General features: G+C 46.0%; 1 protein-coding gene across 2 annotated transcripts in view; it reads left to right on the forward strand.

The window, feature by feature from the left end:
- SV2B (synaptic vesicle glycoprotein 2B) overlaps positions 1 to 12,805 on the forward strand; it is a 104,908-nt gene that overhangs the window by 76,755 nt on the left and 15,348 nt on the right. For both annotated transcript variants that reach the window (XM_034784577.1, XM_034784579.1), the window contains exons 3-8: positions 1,324 to 1,504; positions 3,728 to 3,879; positions 6,624 to 6,757; positions 7,714 to 7,803; positions 10,294 to 10,404; positions 11,281 to 11,369. In XM_034784577.1, the coding sequence (XP_034640468.1) occupies positions 1,324 to 1,504; positions 3,728 to 3,879; positions 6,624 to 6,757; positions 7,714 to 7,803; positions 10,294 to 10,404; positions 11,281 to 11,369 (757 nt within the window). The remainder of the gene's footprint in view (positions 1 to 1,323; positions 1,505 to 3,727; positions 3,880 to 6,623; positions 6,758 to 7,713; positions 7,804 to 10,293; positions 10,405 to 11,280; positions 11,370 to 12,805) is intronic.

A 12,805-nucleotide genomic window follows, 5' to 3' on the forward strand; every position in this document is an offset into this window, starting at 1 on the left:
AATACAGTAGTAACTAGCTGAAATTCTATGGTCTGTTATTCAGGAGGTCAGACTAAATGGTCCCTTCTAGTCTCAGAAGTCTATGTCTCTACGAAATACAGAGAGGAAAGGAGGTGATATACTTAAAGGGGCACTCGAATGAAATATGTAACCTGCAAAGAAATTTTCCATTCCTTTAGCTCTCCTTCTGCCCTCTCCCAGTTGCCTGAGTTATCATCAACCGCCACACAGCACCCGTCCCTGTGCTCCCTCAGCACCAGTTGCACTGAGCGGGGTTAGCAGATATAAGACGTCAGACTCCCGTTGTGCAGTTAGTGGCATACAGCAGGGACACGTGCATTCTAAGCTGCTTATGCCTGGCTCTGGCTGATGTGCCTGGGACGTGCTAGGGAAGAGAGGCTGCGGGCCTGGTCAAATGAGACCGCTCCTGAGGTGTTTTGTGGTGGGGGTGGGGGGAATGAGATCTCACTGAGCAAATCGGGTGTTTGTTGTTACCTGGAATTGAGTCAGAGGAGGGTCTGAGAAAAATAATATTACTCAGTCCTAATAACAGCCCTGGTAGGCAGGCATCATTATCACTGTTGTACAGATGGGCACACTGAGGCTGGGAGCAACAAACTCAAGGACACCCGATGAATTGGTGGCAGAAGCAGGAGTAGAATTCAGGCATTCCTGGCCTCTAGCCTCATGCTCAGACCACTCAGCCACACTGACTCCCTAGAGAGCAGCTCCTGGAAATAATAAACAGCCAGTTGCCTGAGGGGTTTATGTTTGAGAGCTGGGCCTACCCTGTTTGTAAAATATTATTATTCATAATGATCATTTTGTATCCTGAGAGCACCCACTATGTGCCAGGAACTTTCTAGACAAATGATTGCAGGTCCCTCCAGACTCATGGGGCTTTGAGTGTCCAAGGGTTGGAAAAGCGACATAAGATGACTCCCTCTGAAGTAGCCTGAGGTACCATTTTGGATGTCACCAGAGGGCGTACTCCACCTGAAAGCTGATGACTGACTTTACAGTGCCTAGAAATTTGATTCTCAGATGAGTGTGTATGAGCTCATCACTAGCACTTGGTGAAGCAACTTTGGCCTGACTGGTATCTGGCAAAGAGTGCTGTTTCGCTCAAGTAGAAAGTGAATGTGACAGGCATTCAGGCTGGTGAAGTATTTCAATATTTGCTAACAGGGCCTTGGTTGGTGGCTGGTTGGGATTTGTGAGGAAGTGCTCCAAACATTGGATATCTGTGCAACATCGACCTAATTGCCCTGTATTGCACATGTGAGAGGATGTCACTCAGCTCCCTGTCTTTCTTTTCTCTAGGGCTGATAGTCTACCTGGGAATGATGGTGGGAGCTGTCATTTGGGGTGGCCTGGCAGATAAACTGGGAAGGAAGAAATGCCTCATCATATCACTCGCAATCAACGCTGCCTTTGCATTCCTCTCCTCCTTCGTCCAGGGATATGGATTCTTCCTTTTCTGCCGCCTTATCTCCGGCCTCGGGTGGGTAACACTCTCTTTAGTCCCTCAGCTCCAGGCTGAGGTTTAAGGTGGGAGAACCCTTTGTGCTAGATGAGACTGCACAATGATTTGGGATTGCCATCTGAGGAAATGGAAGGACTGACTGGACAGGTTCTACACAGCATGTGTGTGTTCTAAATAAAATGTTCACATCACCCTGGAAGGATCTAGAGCAGGGGTGGCCAACCTGAGCCTGAGAAGGAGCCAGAATTTACCTATGTACATTGCCAAAGAGCCACAGTAACACATCACCAGTCACCCCCCATTAGCTCCCACCCCTGGCTCCCAGCGCCTCCTGCCCACCAGCAGCCCCGCCAATCAGCGCCTCCCCTCCCTCCCTGCACCTCCCGATCAGCTGTGGCATGCAGGAGGCTTTGGGGGGGAGGAGGGAGGAGTGAGGGCACGACAGGCTCAGGGGAGGGGGTGGAGTGGGGGCAGGGTCTGTGGCAGAGCCAGGAGTTGAGCAGTGAGCACCCCCCGGCACATTGGAAAGTTGGCGCCTGTAGCTCCAGCCCTGGAGTCGGTGCCTATACAAGGAGCCGCATATTAACTTCTGAAGAGCCGCATGTGGCTCCGGAGCCACAGGTTGGCCACCCCGATCTAGAGCCAGCCAGGGAGAAGGCACTAGACAAGGGGGATTATATAGTTTGTTTTTCCTTAAACAAAACAATTTAATGCTTGGAAAATTGACAGTCAGATAGTCTGAGGTCTTAGCCAGAAAAGAGGTGCATATAAGGACGCAACAGCATCTGTTCACCACTTCAGGATAAGACACCTCAAAGTTGACCTAAGAGAACTCAGTCACTGAAATCTCAATCTCCCTGATGAAACTGTGAACACGGGTGCTGATTGATGTTGACTGCAATGTAGATGCTTGTCTATACTAGGCACTGTACTGAGATCTCTACCCATTTCATAGGCATGGAACAACATTAAGTTGGTAACTTTCAGTCACGACTGACCTGCTCTGAATCTAAATAGGTGATTTAGAGGTGAAAGGATCTGTAGCTCTCCCAAGCCATACAGTCTCCCAAATTGCTGATACAATGATATGGCTTGGATTATACAAAGCATCAGGAAGTCACTTTGGGCAAAGGCAGAATTCCAGAGCTCACTCTTTATAAATTTCCATGCTATTAGTAAGGAGAGAGGGGAGGGCCCATACCCTCTCATTTATAGTCATTTGGAACTTTGCCTTGTAAAAGGTAAGCTTTTGTTCAGGAGAGAGAACTTGTTTTAAACCTTTGACAAAAGGCTGCAGATTTCATTCCCCCCTTATGCTAATTAAGCCAGGAATGACCCCACTGATGTCAGTAAGGTTACACTGGTGCATGTGATAAGTGAATTTGGGCCCATGGCCAAGATTTTCAAAAGTGCCCAGTGATTTTCAATGCCTGGCTCGAGACACATTGAGGGGGACTGATTTTCAGAAAGAACTGAATACTGAATTTGTGAAACTCAGGCCGTTTATGGTGTCTCCGTTTGGACACCCCAAAATGGAGGCACCCCAAATCGTTTGAAAACATTGGCCCATTTTAAAATGGTTAATTCCAAAATGTTTCTTAGAACTTCAGAAATATTTCCAAAAGTTCGTGCAATCCCAGTACTCCTTGGCTCCTCCCATCTCTGAGTCATGAGGCAACTGAGCTACTCTGACAAGATGGTGGAGGGGATGTGGAAGGGGTATTGCAGAATGGGTCCTTCCTTGGGTAGACTGGGTCAAATTTGGCTGGAGGCACTAGCAACCAAAGGCTGTTATTGCCTGGCTGTTTCCTGCCCCAGTGAAATGAGTTTACGCTCTCCTGTGCAGTTCTCCAGTTTCCTAGGGCAGAAGCATCCAAATCACAAATGCTCTGCCGAGCATATCCATGTCCCCTCGAGGCCAGGTTAATTCACTTTGTTAAAACGGGAAAGTAAAATCAACTTTCTGCTTGTGACAAGCTTCCTGTGCATCCTTCATGTTTAAGAACAACCTGGTATGGGGAGCTTGATATTCTTCTCTCATGATTCCCTGAGTAGAGAGTCTGTGAGAATCGCCTAGAATTCCAGTGAGTTCCAGAAAGAAAAGCTGCCCTCCCCCTGCGGGGCTGTAACTCTAGAGACCTTTACTGTAAACGAATCCAAACCTATGAAGCTCCAGATGTGCTGGTGACACCTGTTTGGCAAAGTCCTTTATTCTTCCCATGTGGTGTTTTCTCTCCTCAGCATCGGGGGATCCCTCCCCATCGTCTTTGCTTATTTCTCTGAATTCCTATCTCGTGAGAAGAGGGGGGAACACCTGAGCTGGCTCTGCATGTTCTGGATGATCGGTGGCATTTATGCCTCTGCAATGGCTTGGAGCATCATTCCCCACTATGGTAACTGCCTTGTGCTTTCGGTTACAGATAACACCACCTCCACACCACCCCTGCGCACACAGCTATAGGGACTTACAGTTAGTGCATGGCAAGCGGGACTGTACATCTACAGTGCACTCGCCTGCTGCAAACTAACTGCCTGCTTGGACTCTGCCATTATGCACTAAAAATTCCATAATGCACTTCGACCTACTCCCGTTTCAAATTGGCATAGATTAAAGTGCACCATGGAAATCTTAGTGCATGGTAGCAGGGTCCACATGGCCAGTTAGTGCTTGGCCGGCTAGTACGTTGTCAAATTACACCCCAGCTTGCTGCGCACTAACGGTTCGTATAGACTAGCCCTCGCTCATTAACAACATCCCCCTCCCCCATCTGGTGGGCTAGCGATTCTTAACATGATCTGTTGCAAGTTAGCCCTGCAGCTTCTGTGGTGTGTAAAACCAGAGTCCGACACGCTTGTACCAACTGCAACCAAACTCACCCCTGCCATCCTGGAACTTTCAAATCCCACCTGCCTTTTTACAGGAACTCAAAGATAATCAGTGGAATTCATCCTGCAAGTCAGGACATCCCCAGAAGGACAGGAAGGATTGTCTAGCCCAGTGGTTCTCAAACTGGGGCCGTTGCTTGTGTAGAGAAAGCCCCTGGCAGCTGGGCTGGTTTGTTTACCTGCCCCATCTGGCTGATCGCAGCTCCCACTGGCCGCGGTTCGCTGCTGCAGGCCGATGGGAGCTGCTGGAAGCGGTGCAGGCTGAGGGACGCACTGGCTGATGCTTCCAGCAGCTCCCATTGGCCTGCAGCGGTGAACCACGGCCAGTGGGAGCCACGATCGGCCAGACCTGCAGACGGGGCAGGTAAACAAACTGGCCCGGCCTGCCAGGGGCTTTCCCTACACAAGCGGTAGCCCCAGTTTGAGAACCGCTGGTCTAGCTCTAGCATTGAAGACGCTATTGTGATTGGGGCCCTATACATACCAATGATAGAGAGAAATTGAATGATTGATACTTAGGTAGGATCGATACTTAGGTAGGATGGCTCCTTTGTGATAAAAGCCTCTAATACATCACACGTTTGGTACTGCAGATTATAAATGCTGGCCTCTCTCTACGAACGGTCAAACCCAGGACCACAAATCCACACATCCCTGAATTTGGGGATAGGTTGACTCAGGTAACTTCATGGCTCGTGTCCATGTTGACTGCAGAGCTGAGCTAAGCAATTATCAATAAATTGTAACTCTGCTGAACAATAACATTGGGACGGGGGGCTAAGCAGCACATTATCAAGGTCAGCACATCCCACCATGTCTTAGCCGATACCAATGTATTTGGGGTAATTTTTGTGTGTGAATATGTCTCCCTAAAACCTAAATTTGCTGGGATCACCTCTGATTTCTACTGATTTTCCCATGGTGTTGAATATGGTAATTCTGAAATGTACAATACTACTATGAGGAACAAACACCTGCATGTCACATAGTTTTCCTGGTAATTCATTTGCATCCCCTAGGAAAACATCAGACTTCACTATCTATTGAGAAAGATTAATTCCCCCAGTATCCAGTATTGCCAACTGTTTGCAAAATCTTGTTTGAGAAAAGTAGGACAGTCCAAAAAGATCATGAAGAGGGACTATAATATCCACCCACCCATCTTACAAGCTAAAACTAGCCTCCGTATTTAGAAACCTTCAAGTTTTGGCCAGAAACAGGCTGTTGGAACACTAGAGTGAAATGGTGTCAGGCTAACGCACATACATTATTTGCAAACATGGTTTTAAAACCCAATCCTTTAAAGGGTAATATTTAAATTTTACAGATGGTCAACATTGTCTATGTCACATGTTGGAGCATCTGAGCTCCATGCTGTACAGTTTTTCCTTTCCAGTATCCCTTTGTTCAATATTGTCTTGGAACTCAATTGTGTGTAGCATTGTAGTTGATACAGTTCTCATCACTGCAAAAGCTGTAACTTGTTTTTTTTTTCAATATTATGAGCAAGAGTATATTATAAAGAAACATTTGAAATAAACATCCTCCCTGAGATCTGACTGTGGGAAGACAAACTGAGAAAGAAAGAATTTTGATTCATGATCTTTTTGGTGTGTCTTTGATAAAAGTTTGATTGACTGCACCCTCCCAAAAACCTGCTTTGGTCAAGCTGCCGTTTGAGTTTTAAAGTGTCTGTGCTGCTCTCAGACTCCCTCGTGCCCCTTGTTTGGTGACTATGGGGCTTGCCTGCCCCTGCTTCCTTCTCTGTAAAATGGGGACTAACACTTCCCTTACAGATATGTTGTCAGGCTGTCTCGTAATTGCTCTGGAAATCAGAAAAGGGCTACGTATTAGAAATTCTCTGTAATGTTATGTAAGGAGGCCAAGAAGTGTAATAAAATATGTCAGTGGATCCCATGTGACCCGTGCCACAGTATCCTTAGTTTTATTGCATAGCTCACTTCCAGCCTGATTTCTAAATTTAAAGATAAAGGAAGATTTTAAAAAGGCAGGAACTTAATAATAACCGATTCCATTGTCTGTGCTGACACAAACCCATAGGCTGTTATCCATCTGACTGTCTGATGGAGTCCACAAAGGAATTCATTACCAGGCATAATAAATCTTTCATCAGATGGGACTCTGTCAGCCTATCACCATCTTGCACAGAGCCCATACGGTCCAGTGGGTATCTGAGCGAGAAATCTGACTAGGTGGACAGAATTTTCACTCTGGCTTTTGTTGTTCATAGGCTGGGGTTTCAGCATGGGAACCAAGTATCACTTCCACAGCTGGAGGGTATTTGTAATCATCTGTGTTCTGCCCTGTATCTCTTCATTGGTGGCACTTAAATTCATGCCGGAAAGTCCACGTTTTTTGCTAGAGGTAAGATGACTCATCTGAAAACTGTACTCCAATATCAATTAACAAAGGAAGCCTGGTCCTTGCATGTTTCTGGCTGTCTCTTCACTGCCCTCTCCCCAGCTCCCTGGCCACAAACCCACATGTTGGCTTGCCAGTTTCATTTAAAACGTAGAGACTCTCTGTATTAAGGTGCTAATCACATACTTTCATCGTATCACTTTTTAATGTTGACATCTGCATTGAACAACAAGCAAAATGCAGACCCCTGGGATTCATAAACCCATTAAAGGGTTTGCGTACCTGATTAAAACACAAGCACGTACCCTTTGGAAATGTAATTAGTAGAGCTGGGCAGGAAGAGGAGTGAAGGGCAAGAAACAGGAGCAGGATAAAATACGTGGGGAGATGGATCTCAGACCCAGCAGGGGAAGTGCAGTACTCACACAGCTGAAGGGACAGCATATAATTATTTATTATCACCTTGCACTTATTGTACATAGTACCGTTCACCTGAGGCTCTCAAAGCAGCTGACATACACGGATTAAACCTCAGACCCCACCGCGATGTATGTAAGTATTATTTATTCCCATTTTATAGATGGAACAACTGAGGCACATCAACTTGCCCAAGGTTACACAGCAAGTCATTAGCAGAGCTGGGCAGAGAACTATGTCTCCTGACGTACGCTCTGCTTAGCCTGGAGACAACACTTTGCCTAACTCCCACCTCCCAAATAATAATTACAGAGTGGTTTCCTTCTTCTACCACAAAACTACTGCACAGTCAGCAAATATAAACCTTGATGGTTCAGCCTTCTGCCCTCTGCTTCTCCCTCCTCAACACACGATGCGGCACAGCCCTGCTCCATTACACCTGGGCCTCCAGAGCTGGTCCCTGTGTCAATTTTAAAACCACATGACTGGAGACCATAGTATTTAATGGCTGACTTGAGATGTTCTTCCCTTGGTCTTTCCAGATAGGTAAACATGATGAAGCCTGGATGATTCTCAAGCAAGTTCATGATACCAACATGCGGGCCAAGGGGGAGCCGGAGAGGGTGTTTACGGTGAGTGTGGTTTCCTTCTGGAAAGCAGTTAGTTATACTGTGGTAAAGGGGTCACTGGCACATGGGAGTCTTCGTAGGCCAGGTGTTGGTTTGGAATCTGCTTTAGTAGGCACCAGAGCTGCCTTATTCTCCCCCCTGTGGTTTCCAGCTTCTCACACACTATGTGACCTCCAGCAGCCAGGAGGGAGAATGGGAGAAGATAAGAACTGCACACTTCAGGCCATACACAAGCCTTGTTTTGCGGTGCTCAATCCCAGGAAAGTCGATGGGAGTTGAATATGCATGGGGATAAAGCACAGTGGATAACCCAGCAGGTTTCCAATTATACTCAGACATCTAATTGCTCTGTTCTAGGAGCAAAGTAAACGAGAGGGACATTACTCATGTGGGAAATCCGGACGACTCCTTTCTCCATTCCAGCTTCTAATCAAACTCTGATTAAGCTCCATGTACTTCCTAATGAGCTTCCCAAACCCCATCTGCCTGGTAGCCAGCCCTTAATCTCTCTGAAGGAAAGTGAGGTGAATGATTATTACTCACTAGGCCAATGCTCAGAGTGAAAAATTTGAACTGGGCAGTCTAATTTAGTGAGTTTAGAGAAGGCGTGTGGTGGGGTTAATTGTAAATCGCAGTGAGTGTGTTGTAAACAGTGAGTGCATCAGCTAGGGAATGCTCCTTGAATTAGGTTGTTATGTCGGAGAAGGCACATACCCTTAAAGGAAGGAGGGAGGGAAGAAAAATGTGGCTGTAGAATTCAGCTTTATGGTGCAAAAAGCCCGATTAACTGGAAAAAGGAGTTATGGAAGAACACTGTCCATAATGAATGAGCCCATCAATTATACAAGAGATTAATTTACTGTACCTCCAAGTGGGCTAAGACTCCAAGGTCAGAAAATGAGCTTAATGAGCCTGAGCTATTTCCAGGGCACAAGCTATTTGACTGCTGTGAAAAGAAAGAAAGAAAGAAAGAAAGAAAGAAAGAAAGAAAGAAAGAAAGAAAGAAAGAAAGAAAGTTGTCTGCTCCTGTAAAACTGGGATGGTCAGTTATGCTGCAGATCTATAAGCTGTGGCAAACAGGACGCTGCATGTTTCAGATGCTCTCCCCTCTGCTGCATGCCCCTTATTAAGGAGCAGTCCCCACCTCTCACCTTTAATATACAGCAGAAGCCTCAATGCACACCAGCTTCTCTCCTACTTGCACTGGGATAAGCCGGGCACATTCATATTGTAATGTGAGACTGACCATCCTCGAGGATTTAGGGCCCCCTGTGCCAATGCTGCTCCTGGATTAAAACCATGTATTGTCTGTCGCTCCTGGGTCAAATCCATGTGTACCTGCTCCTGCATCTGATGATCTTAAAGGCATCTGCTCCTGTTAGGACTCAGTCTGTCAAACTATACTGCGCTCATGCACACTTATTATTCCAGCTAATGATGTCCTATTTGCCATGTGTCATAATGGGTTGAAACATTGTACTTCAGATTTGGAGTTTGGCTGTTGAATCAAGAATTACTGAAACCTCCTGGCACAGACAGACAATGAGCTCTCCTTGCCTTGTACTTTCCACGTGAAGTTGTATTTTGCTAATTGGCAGCAGGAGCCAGTCAGTCATGCACCAGCTGTTACTGGGACAATTCCCAGATCTGACATTTAAACAGTTCCAGTCAGGAGAACATAGACACTATCTTATCGAGCTGGGTGAATCATTCATACTGAATGAATTATTCAGTGAATTTCACCTCTTTTTCTGCATGTGAACAGATTGTGATTTTCTTGAATATGTTCTTTACTCAAAATTATTCACCAAATACTTTCTGTGACTGATTCCTAGGTTATAACCCATTCACGAGCACTTACTTACAAGTATTCAATATTCAAAATTCAGGCTATTTTGACTGGACAAATTAGTCATATGGTATGTTTCTATTCCCTGATTGGATGAGTTTTCTGATGCAAACATACACATTTATGCACTCAGAATTGACTTTCCACAAATGTTCTTCCATTGGCACTTAAAATTTACTGTGTTAGAGAATGCTTTCGCCAGTTGCATTTGAGAAAAGAGAACATGAAAGCAGTTGAAGCAAGTTTGTTTAAAACTGTATTAACTATTCACTGAAATTTTTTAGCAGTAATTATCAGCTCTAATTACTGGGCAGATTCTTAAAGACATCAAGATCACATAGTGTATGCGTGTTAGCTTAACGTGTTGGGTGTTAGAATTACATTTTATTATCAATCTAATAAATGAAGGTTTGAGGTTGATGTGAAAAATTTGAAATGTGTCACAGAGAGAGAGAGATTTTTAGCCCGTGAGAAAAACTCAGTATCCAATGGCAACACATCAAGAAAAGATAGCAGGTGAAAATTCTGTGGCAAACATCAGAGAAGATTGCTGTGCGGGAGGCAGAGAAGGGATTGTGCTGAAAACGGAGAAATGATTGAATCCATTTGAATCAATTGCTGAAACTTTGGTTTGTGTTTTTCAGGTCGCCCACATCAAAACTCCAAAGCAAATAGATGAGTTTATTGAAATCCAGAGCTCAACAGGGGCATGGTACCAGCGCTGGTTGGTCAGATTCACGACCACATTAAAACAGGTATGGAGCATGAGGACCATCCCACAAGAGCTTTCGCTGTATTGAGATTCTGATTCATATTCACAACATCCCTCGGGTTACTATGTAGGATAAATGGGCCTGAGCTCTGGTAGCATTTGCTATACTTCCCCCACCCTCCTATCCTCACCCTGTCTCTTCTTAACCCAAGCCACCAATGAGTTCCTGAACGGATATGCTGTATATGGCTAAAGGAAGACCTCAGGGTCAGACCACAGCATACAAGTATCTGATTTCCCTTCCACTTGCATGAACAGAGATGCTCTGCTGGCCAAACCTAACAGAGAATACCATCCCCAGTGAATGAATTAAAATTCTATCTGCTTAATGTTGCTGCTTGCTAAGGCTGAGTCTCCAGGATTATAATATAAACATTTTGGCCAGCTACGGATTTCACACCTGCCGTTCTACTGCCCACCACAACTGCCCAGAAATTCACAGCAGCTGTGGGGTTAAACCTAGATTCTTAGGCTCCAGAAGCACAAGCTCCTGCCACCTGAAGTAAAGAAGAATCTCCCTTGGTTGTTAGCAGTCTAGATTCTATGAAACACAATTAAGCCGCTCCAGATTCATTTAGTGGAGGGCAGTGTCACACGTACACACTAGCCAGCTCATTACAGATATGCTTATACTGAAGGATACTGGAGCAAAGCTTCATGAACATTGTTCCCTCAGGTCCTCATACGTATCTCATGAAACATAGTTTGGAACAAACACTGGGATCTAAGCAGATCATCCACTTTCCCTAAATGAGCTCTCTTCACTGTTAATATTAAATTCCTGACCTGCCCAGAAATGAATCTTTCAAGATCTCTGCTAGGATTTCTCTGTGACTGACCCCTTCCTGTGGATTTGTAGATCTGGGACAACCTGTTGTATTGCTTGACAGCCCAGTACAAGATGAATACACTGATTCTGGCTATGGTTTGGTTTTCAATGGCCTTTAGGTAAGTCACTTCTCTAACTTTCTCAAGAAACAGTAGCCATCTGAGGGCTTAGTTGTTGCAGTCAGGGTCCATCTACAATGAAGTGTGCTCTGAGTTTTTGTGCGATTAACTGTGCATATGAGTAAATTATTATGAAAATCAAATTTTGCCCCCTTGATCCTATTTTAAAGAGACAGAGCCTGTGAAAAACTAGGCCAGGGGTCGGCAACGTTCGGCACCCTGGCGGGCCGGGCCAGTTTTATTTACCTGCTGACGCCGCCAATGGGGCAAGCGATGTGCTGGCCGCGGCTTCTCGCCGCCCCCATTGGCCCGGGACGGCGAACCGCGGCCAGTGGGAGCCGCGATCGGCCGAACCTGCCGCGTCAGCAGGTAAATAAAACTGGCCTGGCCCGCCAGGGTGCTTACCCTGGCAAGTCGCATGCCGAACGTTGCCGACTCCTGAACTAGGCCATGGTCTGCTAAGTATCTATGTTTTACTCAGTCATCCAACTGCCCATAACAGAGAGTTTAGTATACCTTAAACAAACCAGGCCTTGGGGAAGACGGGTTAGTACTGCATGGCTCAGTAGTCTTATATGGAGCCTTTCACTTCTAGGTCCCTCGTCTGAATCCTGTCTATATTAGTAGTGTCGAAAAGTAATTGCTACCAGCTGGCTGGCTATTCATTGGTCTGTGTCAACTAAGTGGGTGGATTTCAGTCCACTTAAGAACAAATAAGTGTCCACGTTAGGGACACCACCCCCTGAATTGGTGATAAAGATGAGCAAATAGTTCAGGGGTCGGCAACCTTTGGCACGTGGCTCGCCAGGGTAAGCACCCTGGCAGGCCGGGCCTGTTTGTTTACCTGCCGCGTCTGCAGGTTTGGCCAATCGCGGCTCCCACTGGCCGCGGTTCGCCGCTCCAGGCCAATGGGAGCTGCGGGAAGCAGCGTGGGCCGAGGGATGTGCTGGCCACGGCTTCTCGCAGCCCTCACTGGTCTGGAGCGGCGAACTGCAGCCAGTGGGAGCCGCGATCGGCCGAACCTGCGGACACAGCAGGTAAACAAATCGGCCCGGCCCGCCAGGGTACTTACCCTGGCGAGCCGCATGCCAAAGTTTGCCGACCCCTGAAATAGTTTATAACAAAAAATGCTTTGTCCTTTTCTGTGCATAGAACATCTATGAATGGATCATGGCTTTCTTGAATACAACCATGATTCAAAAGTATTAGAAAAAATGTTAGATGATTTTCCTAAGCTCTGTGGCATGTACTATGCTGTTTAATTAGTCACATACAGCACATGGTCTAGTTTCTGATCCTTGTGCAGATGAATGTAACTTACGGTCGGGCTTCTGGTGTGAATGCTCGTGGGAAGTGAATTTACAATCTCTTTTACAGCGAATTAGGGAATGTGTGGTTAACCTTTGCTTTCCACAAGGAGCCATGCTAATGCAACT

Source organism: Trachemys scripta, chromosome 10 (genome assembly GCF_013100865.1).
Source record: "Trachemys scripta elegans isolate TJP31775 chromosome 10, CAS_Tse_1.0, whole genome shotgun sequence".
Lineage (NCBI taxonomy): Eukaryota > Metazoa > Chordata > Testudines > Emydidae > Trachemys > Trachemys scripta.